We start from the raw sequence: 27,839 nt of genomic DNA, 5'->3' as shown, positions 1-27,839 counted from the left end.
GCTACATTCCCGGGATCCTTTTTCACGTTTCCCACATATATAAAGACAACTACTATCATCCAAGCAGTTGATAAAATAAATAAAATTCGTATTTTTTGAACCTTTGAATTCACACACACACTCGTCTCTGCGAATTAAAAAGGTCCATCAATAAATGGTTAAGGCCCAATCGGCCCATTTGAAGAATTGACCCAATATCATCTCACATAAAATATAAGCCCAGCGTTAAGAAATTCATTTCGTCCATCGCTCTCCTCTCTCTCACTCACTCGCGCCTGCATAACGAGCTCAAGGTCTATCTCTCTATTTGTTGCTTTAATTCAATTTCTGTAGTTATAATTTGTTAGTTATCTATGTCAATTAGCCTGTTTAACAACAATTATTGCTGGCTTTTTTTCCCCCAAGTATAGTCATGTATATGTATAGATGTGTGTGTTTTGCTGATTCTAGTACAAATTTGAGGGTAGAAATGGTTTTATTGTGAATGTTCAATTATTTTTGTTAGAATTATGTTTTGAAAATTTTGGGATAAAGTATTTTATGGAAATTTGTATTTGAAATTTCATCTCTCTCGAACACAAGAGTTGTAACTGAATATGGGGATTTTGATTCCTGAAATTGAATTTCAGTGTTTGAAATGAATTCATTAATCTAAACACAGTCTAAATGGTCTGACAAATGCATGAGCTAGTCCAAGAGATGCCTTATATGATGTCTTAGGTTAAAATTTAGGGCATTTGATAAAAAAGTTGATTCAACAATGTCCTAGTGATGCCTTATTTTACTAGGAGTCTAGGACAACAACCGACGACCTCTTCAATCCTTATTTTTAAGGCACCTCTCTCAATGCCCTATCTTATATTCTATAATAAATTATTATACAAACTCTCTTTCTCTCTCTACTTTATATTGTCCTTTAATGATGAAAGAACACCTTTGATGATAAAATATTAAATATATAATGAGGATAAGGCACATTGTTGGAGTTGAAGTTAGTTAAATATGTCCTAAATCACTAGGACATAAATTTTTATATTATATATAAGGCTTGAACTAGGACATTGTTGGACTTGCTCTAATGCTTTTTTTTTTCCTGATCAAATTAGGCCTACATCCAAGACGGTGAATGGATCTTCAGCCAAAGAATGAAAAGAAATTGAGAATCACTACTGAATATAAAGGCGAAGACAGGATTAGCGTATTGACAGATGATGTAATTCATCAGATTCTCAAGTTTGTAGACACTAAATTGGCAGTTCAAACCTGCATTCTCTCAAAACGATGGAAGCTTGTATGGACTACTCTTCCTTACTTGAACTTCAAATGGGATGAACAGGGTTCAGCTAAAAGCACAACTAACTTTACCCGTCATGTGTTGAATCACCGAAACCATCAATCCCAGATTTCTAGTTTGGAGCTCAAGCATCTTCCTGCAGGCTTAAATGATAAGTTTATTGAGTATGCTATTTTGCATCATGTTCAGCACTTAAGTGTTCATTTTCGACGCAAACATAAACCTTACAAGTTATATAACTTCAGCTCTAGTTCAATTCGAAGTCTTGAATTGAGAATGAGGCTAGAAGATCTTGCGTCCGAATCAGATTGTTGGGATTTACCCTCTCTAACTACTCTAAACTTGAGGCATCTACATACTGGTCATGTATATCAGATTTTACCCGTGCGATGTTTGACCTCTTTGCCTGCCTTGAGAACTCTGCATCTTTCATTTTGGAATTTTCGAGAATCAGCTATATATTTAAGTTTGCCTGACTTGACAGCTCTCTATCTGGACACGTGCAAAATGCCCGATAAAGTTTGGAATCTTCCTGCTCTTAAAACTTTAAGACTCGAAGATGTAAAATTTCCTGGAAATACGAGTGACACACTTGCTGCATTTGTTAGTCTACAAAATCTCACACTAGACATGGCGTATGCGCATGAAGATTTTTTCATAACTTGTCCTGAATTGGTAAACCTGGAGATCAGGACTAGTCTGAGCTACTGTGATACTGATACCATTGAGGGTAACATTATGGTTTTGTCACCAAAGCTCAGCAATTTCACTTCTGTTGGTTTCTTTCCAATCACATTTGGAGCTTCTAATTTGGACAATGTATATCTGAAATTACGGGGTTGGCTGAACTATACCAACTCCTCGAGGAATAAATTGAAAGTGTACTTTAGACGGATTACACATATGTTATCAGGCCTTGGTAGTGCAAAGATTCTTCATCTAGAGTTGGAAACCATAAGAGCACTTTCTTTGATTGCCGACATTCTTGCAAGTTCTCCTTCTCCATTCTGTAACTTGAAGTGTGTGATGCTACCACATGGATTTAAAGAAGAAAATTTATCTGGTTCTCTACGAAGCTACTTATTTGGTGGCTCTCCAACTGCCACCATTTTGACGACAACACGCCAGAATATGATTCCTTGTACACCGGCAGCTTCTATGACAGCTGTGGACAATGACATGGTTGTAAATGATGGTATTCCTGTTGAAGGGACGCACAATGATCAGGTTAGCTCTTCCAGGGAGAATATTCATTTGTGGTTATGGCAAGGCAATGAAATCGACTCCAAGTTTGAAGGTCTACTCAATCAGATTATGAATAAGTACCCGGAAACCTTTGAACACCTTGCCACCAAAAACAAGAAGTTTTGTACAATGAAGTTGAATATGTTGTGCACCGCTGTAAATGACTTTATCAAAATCCCTGTGACTGAGGTTGATCCTGAGATAATTGGAGAGTACAGGGACGTATTTGCTGACTTGCAGAAGTTGGGATTCAATGTAAGTTGGCTTGTAACCCGTCTGATTAACATAGAACAGCTCCGGTTTTCACAGTCCCCACTCCCCAAGCTTCACGCAGTTGACTGTCATAATGATGACGGCCAAAGTCAATTACAAGATTTGCAAATCCGTATTGATGATGCCAAAATTAAATTGCAAGGTCTACAAACTCTCCGTGCTAAGAAGATGCAACAGCTTCAGAAGGCTTTTGAAACTATGGATGCAAATCCTGCTGTTGGATATGTTGGAGATAATCTATTTGATCCCTAAACTTCACCTAATTTGTTGTGTGTTTTAAAATAGTCAGTTTCGAACCCTTAGTATCTTGTCTGTTGTTTGGTAATCGATCTGCTACTTCTGTACTATCATGCTCATTAACATTGTATTAGAGCGTCTGTGTTTTGTTCCTACTGACTTTGTATCAAAATGTTGTACTGTTGTTGGTATTTTATTTCCTCCACCTAAAACTCATTGTCCCTTTGTTGAGCATGGATCAATACAAATTGGGCAGCAAACAAATTTTCTGTTGTGAAAATTACTTGCACATTTGCGAAATATAGCTTCAGAATTCTCATGAGCTGTTTGATCGTGTTACTCTACTACCGGAAAAAGTACTTTCTGAGGAAAAAAGTTTTGGAAAATACAGTAAAAGCTACTCCCTCTGTCCCAGTCAATTGTATACGTTTCATTTTCATTGCGCGACACGCTTTTTAAGGCTCTTATAAAACATAGTTCTACAACTTATTTTTAGGATTTTCTTTTTTTTGTATAAAAATATAAATGTTATACTTTTATACAAAAAAAGAAAATCTTAAAAATAATTTACATAACTATACTATGTGGGTGTTTGGCTCCCCTTTTGAGCCCGACTTCTCGACTTATAAGTTAGAAGCACTTATTTCGTACCGTTTGTGTAAGAAGTCAAGAAGCACTTAAAAAAAGTTAGGAATGCTAGCTTTTGTTTCAGGGCTTCTACTTATTTCCCAAACACTTTAATCACTTATAAGTCTTATCTTGCTTCTAACTTCTACTCCACTTATTTATTTTAAGCAATAAGCACTTATTTTAAGCTCACCCAAACGGCCTCTATATTGAAGCATTAAAGTCCGTGCCGCACCCTCGTCCCCCAATCTATACTATTGACTGGGACTGAGGGAGTACAAAATTGGAACATTTTTGGAAGCTGCTAGATTAAAAAGAAGCAGCTTTTTTGGTGTTTTGCAGTTTGTATACTCCCTCCGTCCCAGTCAGTTATATACACTGGGATTGGACACGAAGACCAAGAAAAAGGGTAAGAAATTAGTAAAGTTAAATAGAAAATGGGTAAAATGGCGGGACCCATATATTTTTTAATAATAGATTTGAGATAGTGGAGGAAGGTAGTGGGTGTAATAGTGTTTTTATTATTATGAAATGGAGATAGTGGGAGAATGTAGTGGGTGTAGTAGTGTTTTATATTATAAAAAATTGCTATTTTGGGAATGTATAAAAATGATGGGACATCCCAAAAAGGAAACCGTATAGAATTGATTGGGACGGAGGGAGTAATTTCATCATAATTGAATCTTCTTTTTAAGTACTCCCTCCGTCCCCCTGAGTAGTATACATTGGGGGACGAGGACGCGGCACGGACTTTAATGCTCCTGTAAAGTGTAGTTGTGTAATTTATTTTTAAAATTTTCTTCTTCTGAATTAAAGTTTGGATGTTATATTTTTATACAGAAAAAGAAAATCTCAAAAATAAGTTACGGAACTATATTTTATAAGAGCATTGACATGCGTGTCGAGCAGTTAAAAAGAAACGTATACAATTAAATGGGACAGAGGGAGTAATAAATTACTGTCCAAATCTCATCTACAGTGTACTGATTTACATAACAGTAGTTATGCAGTAATGTCAGAAAAGATTTCAGAAAAGGCCCCAAAACAGAGACACTACGGGCATCACTCTGTTCAATTTCTTACCAGCACCATGTGATTTTCTTTACAGCAAGTCAGCAATCAAACCCATTTCACACTACACTTGAAGTAATCAGTAAGCACCCAAGTCAAAATCAAAGATCTCAATGCTCATTCTCTTTCTAATTCATTGCTGACAGTGACTTACTTTATACATATATGAATAAATAAGCACTTTTGAGCTTGCAAGTCAGCAAGTGTGTCTTCAAGGATGTGGGTTTTTGGTGGTTTACCAGATTCTTGGTTTCTTTTGTACTTAAATTTGGTTGCTGGGTTAGTAATAAGTGCTTTTGGAGGAGACCCATATGTGTTTTATGACTGGGATGTCTCTTATTCTACAGCTTCACCTCTTGGCGTTAAACAAAAGGTACGTCTTCCAATTTTTAGTTAGATCTTCATTGAGGTTATAGAGCTTTTAGTTATTGAATGATTGTGTAGTGTTTGATTTGTTTATAAGGTTGTGTATGGTACTATATGAGATTTCTAGTTGGGTATTTTTTGTAATTGCTTTTCGTATCGAACTCAACTTCAGCTTTCTGGAAGACCGTGAAAAGATCTAAATGAGTGTCTCAATCATTCTTAGGTACTATGAGTTTAGTAGCGGATAAAAGCGCAGCTTGGTATTTCGTGTACAATGCTTAATTGATGTCGCTGTATTCTTGCTGGATGTATGTTAAGATTTGGACTTTAACTAGTGTCATTGAGATTTTCTTGAATATATCTTGTGACTGTAATTTTGTAATTTGCTTGCAATTAACGAGTGACTTGATATTAAGTTCTTGACTTAGTACATTTGTTTCCGTGCTTCTAGCCTTCTAAGGATATGATACTACTGGATCATCTATAAAATGTATATGAAGAACTGTATTGATGCCAATGCAGGCTTAACTATTGATAGGAAATCCATTAAATGTATCTTATACTTTTAATCAATCATTAGACTTTGTGGCAATTTTCAATCTTGGATTTACCTGATCTGATCTCTAGATCAGGTTAGATGGCCAATTGTCTCAAAATCTTAAGGTGTTGGGGTAATCCACTAAATAGATCTTATACTTCAAACAAGATGAGTTGAGATGGTGCATAGGGTTTATACTTTAATCTTCACGTTCTTGCCAAGTCAAATAGGAAAGAGTTAATGTTGACTAAAAGAAGTCTAGGCGGTATTGCGTTGGAGAAAACGAGAAGACATTTTTTGGTCACAGAATCATTGTTATATGTTGTCGTAGACTTCTACATAAGTGATAAGACACAAATGTTGAGAACGACAAAGAATTGTTTGTTGGGCAAAATCAATTTATATGCATAACTATTAAGAATTTTGGTTTTGTGATAGACCTTAACTAACATTACCACCAGTCAACCAAATTGAAACAGGTAAATATATATGTGTGTGTGTATAATCCTCGACTGTCTTCTTTCATACCTACATATTCATCTTTAGCATAACCTAATAAGTCTCGCAAATCTTAATTGGTTTATTTTCCCCCAGAATACTGGTGTATCATTGGATCTAGTATCATATGGTCTTAAAATGTTGTTTGACTGATGAATTGTAAATATGAATCAGGTGATTGCAATTGATGGAAATTTTCCAGGACCTATTCTCGAAGTCACAACAAACTGGAATGTTGTTGTTAATGTCAAAAACAATCTTGACGAGCCTCTGCTTCTCACATGGTATGTACATGTACTAGACATAAGATACACTTGTAGTACTACTTGTAATAATTCTAACGTATATGCAGGAATGGAATTCAGCACAGAAGAAACTCATGGCAAGATGGTGTGCCAGGGACAAATTGTCCTATTCCTTCTGGTTGGAATTGGACATATGTTTTTCAGGTTAAAGATCAGATAGGCAGTTTCTTTTACTTCCCTTCCCTGAATTTCCAGAGAGCTGTTGGTGGATATGGAGGAATCATCATAAATAACAGAGATGTAATTCCAGTTCCCTTTGCACCACCAGATGGAGATATCACACTGTTAATTAGTGACTGGTATATAAAGAGTCACAAGGTTGGTTTAACTTTTCTATTCCCCAGTCTTTGCAGTTATCAGGTGGATAAGTTTGTATTCTGATAAATCATCAGTCATTGACATAATTAATGGCTAACAGGATCGAAGGAAAGATATTGAGAATGGGATTGGCCTTGGTGCTCCTGATGGGATCTTATTCAATGGACGAGGTCCTTACCGTTATGATACTTCACTCGTTCCAGATAGTATTGATTATCTGACATTAAATGTGGAACCAGGTAATGCATATTATTGAATAATATATGATGCATTTTGCTATGATAAACAGACTTCAGATTGTGTGTATGCGCGTGCCCTTGCATTTTCGGTGTGAATGTACTGTATTTTTTGGATGTCATTTGGTTGGGCAGTGTAATAATTTTTCTCAAGCTGATAATACAAGACGAGTGATGACAATTTTAAAATAGCAAAGAAGAGGTCTCCTCTCACCACAGTATGAGAGATGCAATGGCTTATTTCCGAATTATTTTTGTGACAAAGCTGTCATACGATTGTAGACTCTATTCAAGTTAAGGTTACAAATATGATTGAATTGGATACACAATTATAGCCGCCTTTGGATATCATAAATTCTTCTGTGGCTGCAATTGCCTCTCAATATTTATTAGACATTAGTATAACCACTAATATAAAAGTTTACCAACACAAAAGCTTGCCGATTTCAAACATATTCGATGTTATATTATGTAAATTCGTTTTGTTTCTTACTTTCTGGTATATTTGTTTGCTGCCATATATTTCAAATCATGAAGGATAATCGGTGGATCCTTTTTGACAGGAAAGACATATCGCCTTCGAGTGCACAACGTTGGTATCTCTACTAGTGTGAATTTTAGAATTCAAAATCATAACCTGCTACTTGTAGAGACCGAAGGGTCTTACACAGTGCAGCAAAACTACACAAACATGGATATACATGTTGGCCAGTCATATTCCTTTCTCATTACAATGGATCAAAATGCTAGCAGTGATTACTACATTGTGGCTAGTTCTCGGTTTGTGAATTCCTCAGCTTGGGCTAGAGCTAAAGGAGTTGCCATCTTGCACTACTCAAATTCTCAGGGGCCTGCTTCAGGTCCTCTTCCAGACCCCCCTAATGAATATGACACCTTTTTCTCAATGAATCAGGCAAAATCCATAAGGTTGTAGTTAGCCCATGTATTTTCTGCATTAGTGCTAGACATCTTGTTTAAGTTTCCTCCCTTTGGTTTGCTGCAACATGGCATATTGACGTATCATTCCTCAAAAGTAACTTCAACTCTCCTAACCATCTTGAGATTGTTCTCTCACAAAAATTGATAAAACTGTTGAATGTTGGGTAACTCTCCCTCTTGATGTTAATTTGGGAGGCAAATGATTCCACTAGATAGAAGGTTTCTATTATATGCCATTTTCTCGTACACTTCTACTTTGTTACAATGATTTTTTCTCCATGTTTATTGATTTGATAAAGATCATTAATCACTAATCCGTTTGTGGTGTACGATTCGGAAGCCATTTTTGTTGATAGTTAAAATTTGTAAACGTGCATGCTCCTCCTATCTTATGCAGATGGAATGTTTCTGCTGGTGCTGCTCGTCCGAATCCTCAAGGATCTTTCAGATATGGTGATATTACTGTGACAGATTTCTATGTCATTCTTAATAGACCTCCTGAGCTTATAGATGGAAGATATCGTACTACTCTTAATGGAATATCACACTTGGCACCTCAAACTCCACTGAAGCTTGCTCAGCAATTTAAGATTCCTGGGGTTTTTAAGCTTGATTTTCCCAATAGACTGATGAACAGACCTGCAAAAATTGACACTTCTTTAATTAATGGCACATACAGAGGATTTATGGAAATCATATTACAGAACAATGATACTACTGTTCAGAGCTACCACTTGGATGGTTATGCTTTCTTTGTCGTAGGGTAAGCTTAGGTTGTGAATTTCTGATAGCCCTTGGTTTTTTGTGAATCAGTTAGAATATCAGTTCTTCATCATTTTATATAATGCAGGATGGACTATGGGGTGTGGACAGATAATAGTAGAGGCATTTACAACAAATGGGATGGAGTTGCTCGCTCTACTACTCAGGTAATATTAGCTCTTCATAATGTTATCTGGAAGTTTGTGAAGAAGAAAACTTGTGCAAATGATAAATAACCCAGAATTGTGGTGTCTACATTTAATAGCTTAAAAACAGAAAATTTTGGCAGCCTAATTTTCTCACCTTATGGCATTTAGTTTACATCGGTTGTTTCCTTGCTCTGAATTTTTTTCTTATGTTACCAATAATCAATGGTTCTGGACCGACACCCTTGGTTAATTTACCCAAAACAAAGACAGTCACAGATGTTGCATAAGTATCAAATAAACTCCATTTATGTAATGCTAATGCCACATAATATGATAATGGTGGTGAACACAAACATGCTTACTACAGGAATGAAGGTGTGAAACAAAATGTATATCGTAATTTAATGTAGGATATACCCTTTCCAGTACATTGCTGATAACATTTATCAGCGTATGGCTCATCTATTAAGGTATTTTTGGAAACATTGATAATTATGCTCAACCTTAAATGTGGTGCTTGCAGGTGTTTCCTGGAGCCTGGACGGCAATTTTAGTTTCACTTGACAATGTTGGAATTTGGAATCTACGGGCAGAGAATCTTGACTCTTGGTATCTCGGGCAAGAAGTTTACATTAGTGTGGTTAATCCAGAAATCACCGAGAAAACGGAGCTTCCTTTGCCAGACAATGTTATCTATTGTGGTTTACTTTCCTCCTTGCAAAAGTAAAACCTTTGTTAACCCTTAGCTTTCTGTAGTACGTTAAATTATATACAACATATCAATATTCGGCTACCTGATTAAACATTAGCAACATTATTTTGAAGAGGACAGTGCAAGTAGTTGCATGCAAGAAAATTTATCATCGTCAGTATCTTTCATGTTATTAATCTTTCTTTCTTTCTCATATAGGGATCAAGCTCAAAGAGTTAAGTTTTCCGATGCACCACCCACTCTCAAGGGAATGAGGATTATTTGGGCTGCATCAGTAATTCTTTTTTCTGTATTTAAGTCGTAAGCTTTCTACAAGATATACATGCTTTACACAGTAGATTAGTCCTAGCTGAAGCAAAGGAGTTCAGAAAGAAGCATTGTATTCTGGTGCTGTTATGTTACATTGTAAGAGATGATATAACAGCTTTTACGCACATTGATTCCTAGGCATGTTAGTCCTGAATTCCTATTGTTCATCAGTATTTCAGACATGAGGTGTTTTGTTGTTGTAGTTTATAGATATGTAAAATTAGTTAATCCAAAAGAATGTGATTTTTGAAGGGATCCAAAAGATCTACTCTAGTTGATACTACTTCTTTTATAAACTAATTTTGTAATGCACACAGCATCTGACATAGGACAGCAGATTTGCTGATGTACACAACAGAAGAGAGGTTACTGAAATACTTCCTTTTGACAAATCATATTGTGCTCAGTATCGGCTCAAATTTTATTTTTTAAAATTTAAAATATAGTATAATTCAAAATAAAATTTCAAATCATTATTATTAAAACTATTTTACATGTTAGTATGTGATTATTAAGATATCAATTTGATTTGAATGCAACTAGTAAGAGCATCTAAAATAGTTTATTAAAATAATAAAAAATTATAATTATGTAAAATTTGTTGATATTGTAACGTGTTTTAATAGAGTTACTATATTGATTTTTTTTTTTAAAGATAACATGGTATGATTATTTTAAGTTGTAATCATGATATATTATTTTCACGATGAGAAGTTTCGCTGCACTTGCGTTCGACAAATATAACAAACAAGATATCGACTAAAATTTAATTTCGAGAGAAATGTCTCATAAGCAATTTTTTAATAATATTTTCTACAGCTTTTATTTATGGCATATTTTAAATATATAAGCATTTTTTCTCTTTGGAGATTCTATAAATCATGTTTACGAATTAGATTCGGTTAAACAAAAAATATATATGAATTATTTATTCGCAACACAACTATGTTTGAACTTGGTCCGATTCAAATAGTCCGCGAGTAAACTCGTGTTCGTCTCGTTTATTATTGAGTCAATGTACAACGTCATTTTTTATTTTATTAAAAATTTCTTATCATCTCAACTCATTTTTCTAAAAAAGATTAAATTCAAACCTGTACAGATACATAAACAGATTTAGATATTGATCATCAGTTAAAAAACTCATCTGTAAATAACAATAGGTAACATTTTCATAGAATATTTCTATAATATTTTAATTAAGATGAATGTATCTGGTATAAATAGAAACACTGCTATACTTTGTAGCTTAAAATTTTAAAATGATGTTGAGAGCAGTACTGCAGTAGGTATTCTATAACATTCATTGATGTTAACAACTGTTATAAAATGCTAAACATATGTCTTTGTCACTGGAAGCCAATATGCACCAACTTCAGGTATCACACTGTGACAGAGTTGCTTCATTATTATTTTAAGTAAGTACCATTTGGTAAATAGTTTGTGTTAAACAAGGCTCACATTTCTCTACCTCTAGACAGAGTAAGCTCACTGATCATGGGAAATAATGCTCCTTTATTCATTACAACCCTGTCGATTTATGTTTTGCTCAGACTTGCTTTGACAATATCGGCCCCTGAAGGTGCCTTGATCGAACAGCTTCCTGGATTAAATGCCACTCTTCCTTCCAAACACTACTCTGGGTACTAAAATTCTATTTTATATCATTAAATTTCTGTTATTTTGTTCTTGATTTTTGGCTAATAAGTTCTTATCTATTGAAATGTGGCTTTGCAGGTATGTGTCTGTTTCTGGAACTAATGGAAAGAAATTATTTTACTACTTTGTTGTTTCTGAGAGAAATCCGTCAGAGGATCCGGTTGTTCTCTTCCTTGAAGGCGGACAGGGATGCTCTGGCATGGCAGCATTTATATATCAGCACGGTATGAACTATGTACTATTGTTATATATCTTGTGATGTGAGTTCACTTGTGTTATTTGAGCTACAAATCAGTCCTGCTCCATGGTTATTTTTGAAGGAAAAAAAAGTTCGACTCCACTTTGTCCCTGTCATTAGTAAGGATGATCTTCATTCCCATTTTGGACAATAAAAAACTGTAGCGAGGATATTAAGGGGTTTGGACTAATTTTGCAGGCCCCGTCAATTTTAAGAAGGTAAAGCCAAGGGGAAGCATGCCTAAACTTCATCTCAACAAATACAGCTGGTCTAAGGTTATATATCATTCATGAGTTTGATGTGATTATTTTCTTGCAATAAAAAGGAGATGCAAAATGTTCAAAATATTTCTATTTCTACAAGTATTACCAAAGCTTCTTACTTATCAAGGGATGCTGGCATGCTGCAATTTCTTGTTTTCTTATTTTCATATCTTAACTCTTTTTCCATTTAATGGTTAAACCCTGAAAGTCTAACAACTTGTTTTATGGATCTACTTAACAATTTCTACTATTGCTTTATTTTGATTTCTTGATAAAGATCAATTGCTGATGACTTTTGCTTTTCAGGTTTCTAACATTATATATCTAGACTCTCCTGCTGGTGCTGGATATTCGTACTCAGGAAATGAATCCGACTACAGCACTGGAGATAGACAGACTGCCCTGGACACATACATATTTCTCTTTGAGGTACATTTAAACGTTACAAGGAAATAGCATCAAGATTGAAGCGGAATGTTTAATTTTGTACGATTTTATGTTCTTGTGTATGTTTCTCCCCGCACACTGTTCTTGTGGTTAGTGGTTTAAGCTTTATCCAGAGTTCCTTAAAAACCCGTTTTATATTGCTGGAGAGTCGTATGGTGGAGTTTATGTACCAACTCTAGCTTCCGAAGTGGTGAAAGGTATATTTCTGAGAAAATCGGAACTGCCTGACTACTTGAATTTTCGTTTCTTTTATGTCAATATTAATTTTTAGTTCTTATACAGGAATTGGTTCAAACGTAAAGCCCATGATTAATTTTAAGGTATGTCATGTGCAACAGTCACTTAAACAGACACCTCTAAGTTTTGTACTGGAATCTGATTTTATCTCATACAGGGGTACATGGTGGGAAATGGTATAACAAACACAAAATTTGATCACAGTTCTGTTATGTCATTTGCCCATGGCATGGGTCTCATCTCAGATGATCTCTATCAGGTTGGTTAATCATCTAATGATCATGACCTTGAAGACATAAGTCAGCACAAACTAGAATTAAGCTTGCCATCAGTATTTATTTTTGGTACCATATACTTTTAAGCATACAGGAGGGGCGGTAAAATTTAAAATCTAGACCGCTTGTAACACCACAAGCACCTTTGCCGTCACTAGGTTACTCCCTGATTTTAAATCTTCAAGATCTAAGAACACACATGCAGCAGTTGTAAAGCTTAACAAAAATATCTAAATTCTGCTAAAATTTCAGAAGTTTCAGCCTTCTTTACATTAACAATTTTTCTTTATGGACTAGTTTAGTTTTCAATTTTCTCTAATGCAGGAAATTGTTGCTGAGTGTAACGGAACCTATTTTAATACGTTCAAATCCACATGTAAAAGCAAAGTCGAGAAAGCTAACCTTGTAAGCTAATAAGTATTAAAATTATCACTACAATTAAATTCTGGAAGGTAAATGCATCTCTTTCTTATTTTGAAGTTTAACAATATCCAGGTTCTTGAGGATTTAAACAGATTTAACATTTTAGAACCCTGCAATCCTGGACCAGAAGACAGCATTAAAATTAGTACTGCACTAGTACCAGAAAGCCTCAGAAAATCTGAAAAAACAGAACGAGCTTTGCCTGTCAGAGACAGTAGGCTTGGTCGCGCATGGCCTTTGAGATCTCGAGGAAGAAACAGAATCGTCCATACTTGGCCACAACTCCTTCAAAGTGGGCTTATCAAGTGCATAGTAAGTTCTCAAGTTAAATTTTGACAAGAAATAACATGTTTTTCATTATTTTTTTTGCCTCTCAAGTTCCTTCTTGTTCTTTATTTTTTAAATGGAGTTAAGTTTCTTATTTGAGTCTTCATAATGAATAAAATACAATCACTGCTGCAAATTTTGATGGTCTGGAATCCCAAATGGCCACCTGGGCACTATATCTGCAGCATTAGATTTAAATCTTGAAAGAATCTAATGTGCATCAAATACAAATATTTAGTTGTCAACTAGACTGCAAAGTTCAACCTGAAGGATGACGAAGTTGAATTATACAATGTTTACCATAAAAGAGTACAATTTTTTTTTCCATTGCACCTGGGCACTATATCTGCAGCATTAGATTTAAATCTTGAATAGTTGAATTATTAAATAAAACATATCACAACTAATGTTCAACCTCAAGGATGATGAAGTTGCAACGACATGGTTAAACAATGAAGCAGTCAGGAAAGCACTTCATGCTGAAAATGTAAGATTTACCATCCTCAACTTGGAAATTTTGAATGAACTGAGCCTTAATTTACTGAATCTTAAACAAACATCAGGAAAGTGTTGCCGGTGAATGGGTCCTATGCAGTGCACTCCACTATGTTTCAGATTCTGGAAGCATGATCAGATATCATAAGCAGCTCACTTATCTTGGTATTCGGGCACTCATATACAGGTAACTCAGAATCTACAGCTTTTCAAGTTATGTGATGCCCTCTGGTCTTGTTTTACTGTGTTGGTTCAATTTCACAACTGCATTCTTGAACAAAATTACTCATTTGTTATTTGTAATACTGGCAGCGGGGATCATGATATGGTTGTTCCTTTTACTGGAACTCAAGCATGGACACGAGCTATAGGGTATAAGATTGTGGATGAGTGGAGGCCTTGGTATGCAGATGAACATCAAGTTGCCGGGTATGAAAAACATAGGACTTAAAAAAAAGCAGATCATATTTGTTCTTCTTTTGCCTTAGAGATTCTGAACTGTAAATAAATTTTAATGAGTTGTTACAGGTACAATCAAGGCTATGACAACAATTTGACATTTCTCACCATTAAGGTTTCCTTCTCATTCTCTTCGTCTTCTATGATGATATCTGCTACTATGCTTACTAGAAAAGAGGATATAACTGTTGTTATAACGTCGGGTTTTGCAGGGAGCTGGTCATACTGTTGCGGCAGATAAGCCAAAGGAGGCCTTAGAATTTTATAGCCGTTGGCTGGAGGGCAAAAGGATATGAAAGTCTGTTGTAATGAGTAGTTTACTAATGGATTGTGTGACAGAAATTGCCTCCCTGCTAAATAAGATTTGTTTATATATAATCTTCAAATAAAAAAAGATTTGTTTATATAATTTAAATTTACTCAGGAGTACTACTATGATAATGTACATAATAATGGCTTGTTCAGTTTTCCCTTCAGGTCTGTATAAGATCTTCTTTGCATGCGCGGAGAATATTAAACTCATCTAACAGTTGTTCTTTTGCAGCAATCTATTCACGGTAGAAAGAGATTAATATTAAATATTTATCATATAAATATCGTTAATAACTAGGGCTGAGCAAACGGTCGGTTCAGTCAGAAACCGAACCGAACCGAAATAACCGAAAACTGAAGTTTCATTTTTCTGAAAACCGAACCGAACCGAATTTATGTTTCTAACCGAACCGAACCGAACCGAAAAACTTCGGTTTGTTCGGTTAAAAAAAAAACCGAAGTTTGTTCAATGCTGCTAGCCTGCTACCAGATCAGATTCAATTTCTCACTGGATAAGCTTGTTGCATATAAATGAATAGAATAGTAGCACTATATATACCAACTGACCACAATTTATAAACAACAAGATAGTAGCCGCATCAATTAGGCCAAATTTCTTTACTTAAAATAAAAGCATTAACTGACTAAATTCCAGAATGGTTCCTGGTTCCAGAATGGACGCGAAACAGTACACAACACTCAATTACCTGCTGTTGACACTTGAGCTGTGAGCCTGTAACTAACAGGGTCTGATCAAATTCAATCAAAGCACTCAATCACAGAGTGACAGAAATTCAATTACAGAAAATTATTTATAGAGATAGCAGATATATAGATGGGAGGCGGTTTCTAATAGCAGATAGATAGAGATAGGGGTTGTATTTGATTAGCCGATTAGGTCATAAGAGTTCAGACCATAAATTATTTGTAATGTACTAATGTATATGAATATTATTTATATTAAATATAATTTAAAAAAATATATATATATAAAACTTCGGTTATTTCGGTTAAACTGAAGTTTTGTTTTTCAGAACCGGACCGAACCGAATTTTTAGTTCGGTTATAACCGAAAACCGAACTAACCGGAGTTTTGCAAAAATTCCAAACCAAACCGAAACGAATTTGTACGGTTCGGTTCGATTTTGCTCACCCCTATTAATAACAATCATTTGTCATATCATTTTCTTAAATATGATTCACCAAAATATATACTTATATCTTAAATGATTTATAAAAACAAAAATATACAAGTATCTAAACTCATTTAAGTTTAAACTCTTAAATATATATCTTAAATTAACACATACTTAAATATGATTCATCAAAATAATATTTAATTCAAGTTCTTTTGAAAATTAAATGTATGTGTCGTATAAACTCCGTTTTCAAAAAATAAAATTATTGAAATACTTACCTTTAGAAATGAATTTTCTTTTACAAGTAATTCTTTTTTTTATTTAGATTGTGTCCATCGTACATATTCTAATACATGGGGATAAAACTATCATTGAACTATCTAATTATGTTTGAAAATAATTAGTGTGTTTTCAGTCATTAATTATGATATACACTAATTTGGTGATAGAAAATAGATGAGATAAAACGTAAAAACAAATTTTATATCTTGCTTAAATGAAAAAAAATATGAGAAAGCCCGGGCCTAAACATGAAAATAAATAAAATAAAAGTCCAGTCCCTCAATAAAAAAATGGAAAACCCGAATGTTAAACCCCAACCAAACAGCAGCAGACCACCCAAGAAATGTCCAGTCGTCGGCCGCCATGGTTGTTGCAACGGCGCTTCATCACCACCAACACACACACAAAACCCACATCAAACCCGACCCATAATCCAAAATGGTGTGTCAAACAAGTCTCAAAATCCAATTTTTCAGAGACCCTCGAAAATATAAAAGATCAAATCTTGAAATCTGATTATATAGCCGTGTCTTTAAAGAAAACTGGCTCGCACTCAGCGCCGTGGCACCGAACATTGCCTATAGACACAGCCCAGACAGCTTATTTGAAAGCTAAGTATGCTGCTGAAAGGTTTCAGCTTTTTCAGTTTGCTGTTTGCCCTTTCTCTATTAGGGATTCCAAGCTCATTGCGTATCCGTGAGTCCGTTGTCTTCGAATACAGACTGTTTAGCCTAAAACTGTATTCTGCCTGATTTTAGTGAATTTTGTTCCGTAGTTTTATTGTTGGTGAATTTTGTCTTGAAGTGAATTTTGTTTGTGGTTTGGTGAATTTTTGTGTAAATTATGTTTCTCATTCGATGATCATGTTTGTGGATGTATATACGAGTGGTTTTTCGAGTTTGCAGGCTGACGACTATGGATATGGCTGTATATGTATTATTTTTGTCCCATTAAAATGTATAATGTTGTGACTTTGAAAGTTTAAATTTTAAATGACGTGGAGGTGTACGTGAGTGAAGTTTTTAGGTTAATATTTTGTATGAGGAATAAGAAAAATTTAAAAATTCTATAAATGAGATAGCCAAGTAACTGAAGAGGGAAATACTTTGTTGTTTGGCATTTTGATGGGTGACTGTTTCCTTTTACTACTGGTGCAGTTATAACTTTCATTTGTTTCCTCGGGATGGTTTGAAACTAGGAATGCCTTGTTACAGTTTTATGTGCCAATCTTCATATCTGACCTCCATGGCTAATGAAGGGTTTGATTTTAATGCCTGCATAAATGATGGTAAGTCCTTCCGTGAGTTGTATCTTTGGTTATGTTGTTTACATTTCTTGTATTTTATTTTTTGGTGAATTACATTAATTAAAAGGTGTATAATAATCTAGTTTCATGATCTTGATTGAATTTTGAAAGGAAGCGAACTTATTGGTTATGTATTACTCTTTTTCTGAAGTTAAAATTTGTATTGGAGTATGATTTCACAAAAGGTGAACTCATTGCTCACAAAGAAAATATAGATGGAAGTCCAATGTTATACCAACTCTGGTAGTCACATACTGAAGATGGGGGTAATAGTTTCACGATCGTGATTAAATTGTGGAAGGAAGTAAATTTTTTGCTTACAAAGAAAATATATGGAAATCCAGTATTATTACTAAACTCAAGATGTCACATACTGAAGATGGTTAGTATTTTGCCAAAATGACCCGGAATCATCACACGGAGTAGCGCTATTCTAGAATTACACTTAGATTAATGACATGAGGCAATTTTAAAGGGTCAGAAGCATAATTGAAATGAGTATTGCCCGTATGGAAAATAAGCCAACTGATGTTTCAAATCTTCACTCGATCCAAATACATACCGAACCTTTAAAAGCTTTTGTTAGCATTGAGCCTCTAGGTTTGTAGATAAAAATCAAACTCTCACATAGGGTATCTTAGGTAAAAAGTTAAATTTAATAAACAATACTATAAACCTCCTCTTTATCCCTATCTCTCTTCTTCCAAATACTGTAAAAGAAGTTGTTGAGGTTGAAATGTGCATATAAATTATTAAGAATGTTCATTAAGCCACAAATAAAATTCTCCACATGGATGGTTTATGTCAGGGATTATTGATCAATGACCAGAAGTGTTATACATTGTTCCAGTGAGTGATTCATATGCTCAAGTAGAGTTCAACTAGTAGCATATTCCCCAGGCTCCATTTGAGTTCTAGAGGGAGGGACGAAACCAAATAAAAAATAAAAAAGTACTGAACTTAGTTCGAGTTCCAAAAAGGGAGAAAAAAGTAAAATGGTTTTCTGGAGGAAAAAAAAGATGAAAAGAGATTGATATGCAGGATTCCTAGACTTCTTCCGTAGCTAACATTTAGAAGGAATCATCGGCTTAGGGAAGAAAAAAGCTACACACTGTGTTTATCTAGGATTAGACGGTAATGTGTGACTTAATAGTGTTTGTTTGCAACATCCAATCTGGCCAAATTACAGGATATTTTTTTTTGTTGAAACAACAGATAAAACTGTTTCTCTTAGTGCCATGTCTGACGTCACCTATTTTATCAACTCTGCTGTCAGACCACCATTATCATCCCTAGATCTATCTAGATATGGATATAAGATTAAATACATACATATTGAAATAAGAAAAGAAGGAATCTGTCAAGTTTAATGTGTCACATCCCTCTTCTTGCTAAGTACTAGTAGAAATCCATACATCGAAGATTTGTGTTGATAAAAGCTTGCTTTAGGGTGTTATGTGTATCTTGACTGAAACTTGGACATTGTGTTATGGAAGATATGATGTCACAGTCGCACAGATGATGGTTGTTTCTTTATGCTCTCACTATAAGCTGACATCGCAAACATAAACAGGTGTTGCTGTGTTCTTCGCATTAAACTATCACCCAAGTATGTGAATTTTGCGTAGATTGTGCACACAGATATATATCACACCTAAAGAGGGGAACATATGATGATGTTAAGACTATATATATACAACCATATAGTGCCTAGTTCAAATTTAGAAACAGCCTGACATTTGCTTTAAACCAATCTATCCCCTTTAAATTGATTCGAATCACATGCATTAGTTTCCTGCATAAACCCGACTGTCATTTGTGTTATCACTTTACTCTAAATATTACGTTTTACACTGGTAGGGGTAGTTATAGGTTCTGAGCCATCACTGTTCCTTCTGACAGGTATATCATACTTATCCAGAGCACAAGAATTGATTGCAAGAAATAGAAGAGGGAATCCAGTGATTAGTAATTTGGAACAATCTTCTTCGCCTCATTCAGTGGCTGATTCTTTGTTTTTAGGAAGAATTCAGTCTCGGGTGAAAAGCTGGTTAAAAGCATGTAAAGAATCAAAAACAGGAAGTGAAGGTGAGCGATTGTTGTTTTAATTTTTGTTATCATAGTTTCCCTCTTAAGTTTTAGTCTCGTCACTTGCACAGATGCTTTGATTAGATCTCTAAGAAAGCTCATGGTTGGAAGTGAAGAGTATGGATCCAGGCCATGCTTGAGGATAGATGTGTGCAGCGAGCGGCATGTGCAGCTTGCACTTGAGGTATATGCCATATCATTGCCAAAATGATAATTGAAGTTCTTCTCTCTCATTAGTGAGAATAAGTTATATGGTTTAATGTTACTTATGGAATATAGGTGTTAAAGGAGTTTGCTGATGATGTTGTACCTATGGTGATCCGAGCAAAGGGAGGTGGGATTCAGGCTGTTCAAGTTGTTTTGACAAGTTCAAAAGAAGACAAGGATATCTTTGAGGTACTTAGTAAACAATTGCTAATAAGTAACAATAATCTTGTGGTTTATTTCACTCTCTATTAATTTGTACTTGGGGATTCAGAAGGAACAACAATGCAAGGAAGAGGATCAAAACAAGCTTGTGCGTGGTTTTCGCGAGGTGATCGATTTGATTTCAGCTTCTCAGAAACCTCTTGTTGCCCAGAACTCACTTAATGGTCATTGCTGCGAAAAGAACTTCTTTTGTATTAGATTCTCCTTGGCTATCATATTGTACTGTGTTTTAACTTTTGTAGCTTATATTGTTGCTCCTGCTTCCTGCAGATTTCACGATTATTCATTCAAAATTCCTAGGTCCACTCCCTCCTTCAATGGATGAGTTCAGGACGTCTCTACATTTGGCCGTTCCCCATGTTCTTGACATAAGTCATCTGATGGACGAAATTAGTCCTTTAAAAAAGCTGAATAGTGTATCTGCAGCTACTTCTTATATGAAACGACGTTTCTTTGCTCCTATAGATGCGGAAATTCCTCAAAAAGGCAAGTTGTCTGTGGCAATTTTATTTCACACAATAAACAAATTCTCTTTTGTAAAACTGGTACTTCAGTGACCCACTACAGTAATCCCTAAAACTAAGGTGAAGTTGCAACCTGTTTACTCTTGGGTATTTGCACGAGCTATCCCTTGCATTGAAAATATTCTTGACCTAATTTGCATTTGTCTATTCCAGTTGAGGCTGATGAAAGCAAGAGTCATGGCTATGATGTTCTCAGGATAAGCCAGTTATTTGCCAAGATATGCTCTGTACTGAAAATAAGTTCAGAAACCGATAAACACTCATCTTCAGCTCTCAAAGGATATGCAAATATCTTCAACCCATATTCTGCTAGCTCTGACAACCATATGGAGGAGGATGTTAGACTTTCAACAGACCATCCACAGAAAATTAGCACCGAGAATATAGTATTCGTATGGGGATTTACCTTAGGAACGTCAGCAAAAATGCTGAGAAACCAACTTCTGACTTCTTCTGAAGTGTTGTCAGACGAGTTTGATGTTCGGATATTGGACAAGAGTTGTGCAGTCATTGCATTTTCGAAGCCTGATTCATCAACAAAGTTTCTGGAGGCAATGGAGTCTGGAGGGAATAACTGTGATTCTTTAAGCAACCTGATCTCGGAAGGCCTAAGAGCTGCAGATTACGAGACTTATAAAAGAGTGTGTAGTCTAGGTTTATGGGAAGTGAAGTTAGCAGATTCATTGGACAAGGCTTTGGAAACAGATTTTGATGGTCACACAGAAGATTCACAGAAAGAATCAACAGAGGTGTACTGGAGGAATAGTGACCTGATTAACTTGGATGAATTATAAATTTCGAAACTAATCCAGTAAGGCATATTATTTTCTCCTTGTAATCCACAGTTAACCTTCTTGCTGTAAATTGTTGTATACTAATGTCTCTGCTGCTTTTTAAATATAATTAGAATGTGTTCCAAATTATAGTATGACGAATTTTAATTTCAAATTGTAGTAGTAATTACCATCTACGTCTCATTTATTATAATCACATTTTCCAACTTTGTTGATCACGAATTTATTATATATATTTGTGGAGAATTAGTGCACTCGATATTTATTAAATAAAAATGAAAATATAATATATTTCACTCTTTTTGGTTGGTAGTTTCAGTCATTCTCTTTTTCCTTTCTGAAAAAAGCTTAGAAAAGATTTCCAAATATTGTGGGCAAATAGACTACTTGTTATTAAGTTATTACTATAAATAAGATCATATTTCTATCAACATTGTTAAAATGAGCTAGGAGCACACGTGAAAGATTAGTTTAAATAAAAATATTTTTTTCCCCAATTTATCAAATATATGTATACGTGTGATTTAAACTTTTTATATTTATATTCGACCTTGCATGAATGATTTTGTCACAAAATTTCTCCAATTTAATTCAGCCGTTCATTTGCAGCCTGTTGATTATCTGGACGGGAAAAAAATATAAACGATAAAGATATGAATCTACACTTCAGGGCTGCACTTTGGTCCATTAACGGTACTCACTCACATCATTTCTTGCTCTTGTTGCTCTATTAATGGGCTGTTGGGTTTCTACACTTTAAATGTTTTATGTGCATAAGAATGTGTTTTTATAACATGACCCACTTTTTTATTTCTGTTTTTGATGTATATGCTGTGAAGATTACATTGAATTCTTGGTCCTAAGTTGTCTGATGACTTGTGTTCTTGCAGCATCAATTGTTACATGTGTATGTAAATGTGCAAGTTATGGAGTTCTGTATGACTTGTTACTTTATTGGTTCAGACCTTTTTAGACTTTAGAGAGATTTAGCATTCAGGCTATGTTGTCTAAAGCTTTTAGTCCAAGGATTGTAATATTATCCAGGGAACTAATAGAGCATTTCGAGATCTTAATTGATTAATTAGAGTTCCGACACGATTAGTCATTCGATTATTAATCGTTTTTATTGTCTAAACCCATGTTGTTTTGGTTACAATTGGGAAAAGGAGTATATGAAATACTTTTATAGTACTATTTTGTAGGATGTACTTCCTTGTTTTGTGTCACAAGTCATTTTTTGTGCTTTCTAATTTTTGGACTATAATCCCAAGTAACTTACGGAACATATATGAGATTTTTTTATTTTTTTTTGAGATATTGATTATCCGATCTGTACTTAGTTCCCTAAAACAAAGATAACCTTAGTTCGCCGCTAAATGCAAATCAAGCCGAATAACTACCCTTTTATGAATAGTATACTGCTTTGTGAGTTCTGTAGTTCAATATTTCTATGATATGTATAGCTGATATATCTTCTGGAAGGTTATATTTGTCTTCTAGATTTCTAATAGCCCAAGAAGATTGAAATTCTGAACTTAATACCGGAATTGGAACAGACAGGGTATGTTATACATGAGGTTCAGTATTTGAATTGTGAACTATTTTACTTTGTCATGATATTGATCATGTACAAGTGAGCCATACAATTTTGGAAACATCAAAAGACATGGTTTAATCTTCTAGCTTAACGTGACTTCTGAAGCCAATTTCGGACTGCATTAGCTTAGTGAAGATTAGTAATCCGAAAATTTGTTAGCCATGAACAACTAATGTTAAAAATAGCATAACTTCCCTCATTGACATGCAGACAAAGACACAAGCTTTTCAATTTGCAAATATTAAAACATCCTCAAGACCTGTACAAGATTCGAATTTATATGTTAATTAAAATGCTAGGTCAAGAGATAGAAAACTAGAGGACTTGAGTTTCTGTAGAATGAGAATCTTAGTAGTAAGCTACTTTCAAGCATCATATTTAACGTGTCCGATTTCATATCTAAATTGAAACAAAGTCCTTCGGAAATTATCTTTAAATGGCTTAAACATTGTAGCTAGCCCAGAATACAAATAACAGATAAGAAATGCTGCATAGCTTGAAGGATTCCATTGTCTGCCGATTGAGGAACTATGAGGATTCTTTCTGTTATAGGTCAGGAAATGACAATTTCTGTTGCAAGCAATGGGAAGATCAGGTGATTATGGTCTATGTGGTTGCTTTTAATTAATATATATTCATTTCTTTGGTATATTCTATTGATCTTAAAAAAAAAAAATGGTGGAGATCTATATACTTTTATATTGATAAAAAATTATGTCCTTGACTTCATATTCAAGATCTGATATCATTCTAGATTGCATGAATTCTATATTAGCTCATTGGTTTGCTCTATTGTAGCCTACTGGGTACCTGATATCTCACACGTGCGAATACTTGTGTATTTTTCAGGTGAACAGGTGTTGGCGAAATTTGAGGTTCCCGAGAAAATCAATACATGCTCCTAGGTAGTTGTCCCACTTGTGTTCTGCTGTCTAGAATACCCATATAGATTGTAATAGCTTACATGTTTAACTTTAGTCCCTCAATGTTTTTATATCTTCGTGTTATTATCATATCACAATTGTAATATATAATATATATATTCTTATATAATATAAAGTATACGTTAAGATGGATCCATTGTTTGTGGTTTATGTCAATGATTTAAATGCTCCAATCTATATTAGTGTCACCTTATAACTAATAGTATCAAACAGATATATTTATGATTCATTTATATAAAGAAAGGCATTTTATTATAAAACCAGTAAAAGTATAGAAAAGAGTATTTTTTTAAATTTACTTAAAGCATTATCAATGAATTACTAGCTTAGTTTATAATACTTTTACATATTGTCTATGAAATATATAGTTCATCATTAGTATTAGTAATCAGTAGATATATTTGTTTGTGTTTTAACCCTCACCTTTTACAATGTCAGCAGCCAAATCCATATAGGCGACCCACACCACCAAAAAACTACCAGATGCATTTCGCCATTGAACACAATTGCGGATAATTCTGCTACCCAGTCCATCACTCATGTCATATTCGACATGGACGGCCTGTTACTTGGTAAATTTTCTACTGCCATTTGTTATAGGTTTGAATTTATACCAACTCTTAATAAGTTTCACTATGAATGATGTGACTAAAATGAAAATTTTTGAACAAACTTTGTGTTAGATATGTGCAAATGAATTATTAGCTGGCCACCAAGATGTAGGCTGCCGCATACTGCTTAGTGAGACATGGAAACATAACAAGTAGTGAGATATTGGGAGTTTGCTAATTTGTTTTACTTTTTTATTGTTTTTAAACCTTATCTGTCACACAGAATATTATAGGTTTCATGTTTAACTCTTTATTATTCAATAGAACTGAAAAGTTGCTGATTAATTTGTTGTAGACACGGAGAAATTTTATAATGAAGTTCAAGGAATGGTACTAGCTAGATACAATAAAACTTTTGACTGGTCTGTGAGAGCAAAAATGATGGGGATGAAACCTATAGAATCTGCTAGGGTCTTTGTTGAAGAAACTGGAATAAGTGACTTCCTCAGTGCAGAGGAGTTTCTTATCGAAAGAGAAGAAACGCTGCGGAAATTGTTCCCGACAACTGATCTAATGCCTGGTACTAAAATATAGAATGGTGTTACTTGTCTTTAATTAGATGTAATTTTGCATTTGCAATATCTCAGCATCTATATTTTGGGAGCCTTCCCTCTCTTAATCAGTTTGCATTCATTATTTATTTCTCAGTCTGTTCCTGTGACACTGCAGCGGGATTAGGGAGTTTTTAACTGGATATGTCAAACATATGATTTTCTTTCCTGTTCTTAAAACCCATAGAAATTCATCATCCTTAATAGTTTAATAACTTTACTAAAGGAAACAGTGAAATTAAATATTATATATACTCCAAAAAATTTCCAACTATAATCTACTTATACCCTAAGGCATGTGACCTACATATTGAATATTTGAATGTAACAATTTTTTGGGTATGCAAAAGTAACTTAGTTATGTGCTTAGTTCAAAGGATCCACCTGTAATTTCTCTGGTTCTGCACATGCTCTGGTATCTGTGTAGTTATAGATTTTTCTCATGTCTATTGAATTATAATTAAAAGTCTACAAAATGTGATTCAGTAAATGGCTCAACAAGCTTGTCCCACATATCCCAAAATCTATATGTGGGAACTTGGCTGCGGCCGTAGGGACATGCTTAATATGTACTTTCTGTCAATATTAGCCAAAATTTCATATAATAGGGATTTATTATCTTCCCGTGTATATTGGAAAGGAAATACAGTGTTCCAGATTTAATAGAGGATGTTGTTTGGTATTGACTTTGGAGATTCAGTTAGAGTCTTTTTTCTATTTAATGTTGATTTCAGTTGCAGAATGTATTTTTCTAAAGAATTTTAGGGATATAATAGACTTGCAATTAAGTTTCAGAAGAGTGGTATATTTGTTGATTTCTCTATTATCTACTATTGTTAGGGGCTAGTCGTCTGATCAGGCATCTACGTGCAAACAATGTACCAATATGTGTGGCGACAGGGTATGTTACACAATAATAAATTCTCTCACTTGAGTTATTTCCTTGTATCCTTAGAGCGATTAAGTACTAAATTTCTATAATCTCTGTGGATACATATCCAATCTCTGTCTTCCAGTTCTAGCAAACACCATGTTAAATTAAAAACACAAAGACACCGGGAACTGTTCTCTTTGATGCATCATATTGTCAGTGGTGATGATTTAGAAGTTAAACAAGGCAAACCAGCACCAGATATTTTCCTTACAGCTGCCAAAAGATTTGAGGTGATTCTTCTCATGCACTATTTTAATATCTCAGAGACATGCACGTTAATAATGATTCAGATGAACCTGAATATTCCATGTTTCTTGGCTGACATAATGGTATATATGAAACAACAGGGTGGGCCAGCAGATCCAACAAAAATTCTCGTTTTTGAGGATGCGCCTCTTGGAGTCCTTGCAGCCAAGAATGCAGGAATGTAAGTTTATAGCTTAACAATTGATCTATATTGTTCTGGTTAGATTCTTCTATATTCAGCTTGTCTTGTGATTTTAAACAATTAAATTTAGTGTGTTCCGAACTCTATGTATTGCATGTTCAATGTGCCACAAAAACCCCCCTACCCCTACTACTCCCAATAATTCTATAGTTGGCTCTGCTTTTATTTGCTGAGGAATAATTTCAGCTTGTCCTGTATGTCAATTTTGGGAAATGTTAATGATTGAGAACCCACAAGGTCTATAAATCAATCACTTACAGTTGCCGTATATTCTGTATATTACCAGTTGCAAACCTAAAAGCTTATCGGAATTTAGTACATTATAATACCAATAACTGAATAGGGTGCTGCATACTTTGGGATTTGTTTGGTGCATATATATATTTATAAACGTGCTTGCATATTTTAAAAATGCTCAAGGGCTGTGAATGGAATGCAGGTCTGTGGTTATGGTTCCAGATCCAAGGCTAGATAGCTCTTATCTTAATACTGCAGACAAAGTTCTGAAGTCTCTGTTGGATTTTCAACCAGCTGACTGGGGTCTTCCTCATTTTGTAGATGGAATAGCCAAAATAGCCTAATTAGTCATAAGATACTAATGTGGTTGGCTCTTTGATCTGAGAGACTAGCATGTATTAGAAGGCCTGGAGGCCTTCATGATGTGTTTGGTTAGCGATGAAGGAATAAAAATGATTTGTAATCATATTTATACAGCATATAGTATATAAAAATTGTCAATGCACCTCAGAATTCAAGTAATTTGGTTTTTCATTATAGTGTAACTGTACCGATGAAAATTTTGTATCGATACAAGTTTTTATCATATTGAAAATGGTGAAATATCACGTTCATAAAGATACTATTATTTACATTTTCAAATGATACACATTTATCATAATTATATACATTATACATATTCAGCCATGACTGCTCTGTAAGTGAACTGATCACCCAAATTTGGTTCAGGGCCTCCTTGTGTACTTGCAATTGTGGATGCTCTTAACTACTAATGATAGTTTCCTATTTTGCAAAAACATTTTAAATCATATTCTAAGGGAAGGCTTTAAATTTGATTGATTATATTAATTTCTTTTAGTATATCTAATAATATATATAATTTAAAATGCTTGTGCCTAAAAATAGCTAATAAATTTTACCCATGCAAATTGAATGGGTGT

General features: G+C 34.5%; 5 protein-coding genes across 11 annotated transcripts; all 5 read left to right on the top strand.

The window, feature by feature from the left end:
• Positions 1-232: 232 nt before the first annotated feature.
• Positions 233-3,240, top strand: LOC108220152 (uncharacterized). The gene is made up of 2 exons (XM_017393836.2): positions 233-293; positions 1,107-3,240. The coding sequence occupies exon 2, from the start codon at positions 1,127-1,129 to the stop codon at positions 3,062-3,064; it is 1,938 nt and encodes a 645-aa protein (XP_017249325.1). The 5' UTR covers positions 233-293; positions 1,107-1,126; the 3' UTR covers positions 3,065-3,240.
• A 1,491-nt stretch (positions 3,241-4,731) lies between these two features.
• Positions 4,732-10,006, top strand: LOC108223893 (monocopper oxidase-like protein SKU5). Its single transcript, XM_017398347.2, has 9 exons — positions 4,732-5,120; positions 6,324-6,433; positions 6,502-6,772; positions 6,873-7,011; positions 7,572-7,935; positions 8,345-8,710; positions 8,798-8,876; positions 9,382-9,581; positions 9,769-10,006. Exons 1-9 carry the CDS (start codon positions 4,965-4,967, stop codon positions 9,872-9,874), a joined length of 1,791 nt encoding a protein of 596 aa, XP_017253836.1. The 5' UTR covers positions 4,732-4,964; the 3' UTR covers positions 9,875-10,006.
• A 1,299-nt stretch (positions 10,007-11,305) lies between these two features.
• Positions 11,306-15,178, top strand: LOC108223894 (serine carboxypeptidase-like 20). Its single transcript, XM_017398348.2, has 14 exons — positions 11,306-11,522; positions 11,617-11,762; positions 11,975-12,051; positions 12,346-12,468; positions 12,581-12,683; positions 12,769-12,806; positions 12,881-12,982; positions 13,323-13,403; positions 13,494-13,733; positions 14,170-14,235; positions 14,312-14,430; positions 14,556-14,672; positions 14,772-14,817; positions 14,915-15,178. The coding sequence occupies exons 1-14, from the start codon at positions 11,377-11,379 to the stop codon at positions 14,996-14,998; spliced, it is 1,488 nt and encodes a 495-aa protein (XP_017253837.1). The 5' UTR covers positions 11,306-11,376; the 3' UTR covers positions 14,999-15,178.
• A 1,538-nt stretch (positions 15,179-16,716) lies between these two features.
• LOC108223311 (poly(A)-specific ribonuclease PARN-like) lies at positions 16,717-22,258 on the top strand. 3 transcript variants are annotated; one of them, XM_017397493.2, is made up of 9 exons: positions 16,717-17,131; positions 17,593-17,723; positions 19,644-19,829; positions 19,901-20,013; positions 20,109-20,225; positions 20,308-20,422; positions 20,529-20,744; positions 20,936-21,593; positions 22,186-22,258. In XM_017397493.2, exons 1-8 carry the CDS (start codon positions 16,779-16,781, stop codon positions 21,574-21,576), a joined length of 1,872 nt encoding a protein of 623 aa, XP_017252982.1. In that variant the 5' UTR covers positions 16,717-16,778; the 3' UTR covers positions 21,577-21,593; positions 22,186-22,258. The 3 variants fall into 3 exon arrangements, with proteins under 3 accessions (XP_017252982.1, XP_017252983.1, XP_017252981.1); XM_017397494.2 differs by lacking the exon at positions 22,186-22,258 and having other exon boundaries at positions 20,311-20,422; positions 20,936-21,705; XM_017397492.2 differs by lacking the exon at positions 22,186-22,258 and having other exon boundaries at positions 20,936-21,705.
• LOC108223312 ((DL)-glycerol-3-phosphatase 2-like) lies at positions 22,180-27,506 on the top strand. 5 transcript variants are annotated; one of them, XM_064093488.1, is made up of 9 exons: positions 22,180-22,269; positions 23,628-23,768; positions 24,023-24,078; positions 24,559-24,689; positions 25,024-25,248; positions 26,120-26,180; positions 26,296-26,443; positions 26,561-26,640; positions 27,101-27,506. In XM_064093488.1, the coding sequence occupies exons 2-9, from the start codon at positions 23,658-23,660 to the stop codon at positions 27,240-27,242; spliced, it is 954 nt and encodes a 317-aa protein (XP_063949558.1). In that variant the 5' UTR covers positions 22,180-22,269; positions 23,628-23,657; the 3' UTR covers positions 27,243-27,506. The 5 variants fall into 5 exon arrangements, with proteins under 5 accessions (XP_063949558.1, XP_017252985.1, XP_063949557.1 ...); XM_017397496.2 differs by having other exon boundaries at positions 24,556-24,689; XM_064093487.1 differs by lacking the exon at positions 22,180-22,269 and adding an exon at positions 23,002-23,137 and having other exon boundaries at positions 24,556-24,689.
• Positions 27,507-27,839: the final 333 nt, after the last annotated feature.

The sequence above is a fragment of the Daucus carota genome, chromosome 5 (genome assembly GCF_001625215.2).
Source record: "Daucus carota subsp. sativus chromosome 5, DH1 v3.0, whole genome shotgun sequence".
In the NCBI taxonomy this organism is placed as follows: Eukaryota; Viridiplantae; Streptophyta; class Magnoliopsida; order Apiales; family Apiaceae; genus Daucus; species Daucus carota.
Note: the sequence above shows the minus strand (reverse complement) of the source record. Positions and strands in the feature narration are given on the sequence as shown.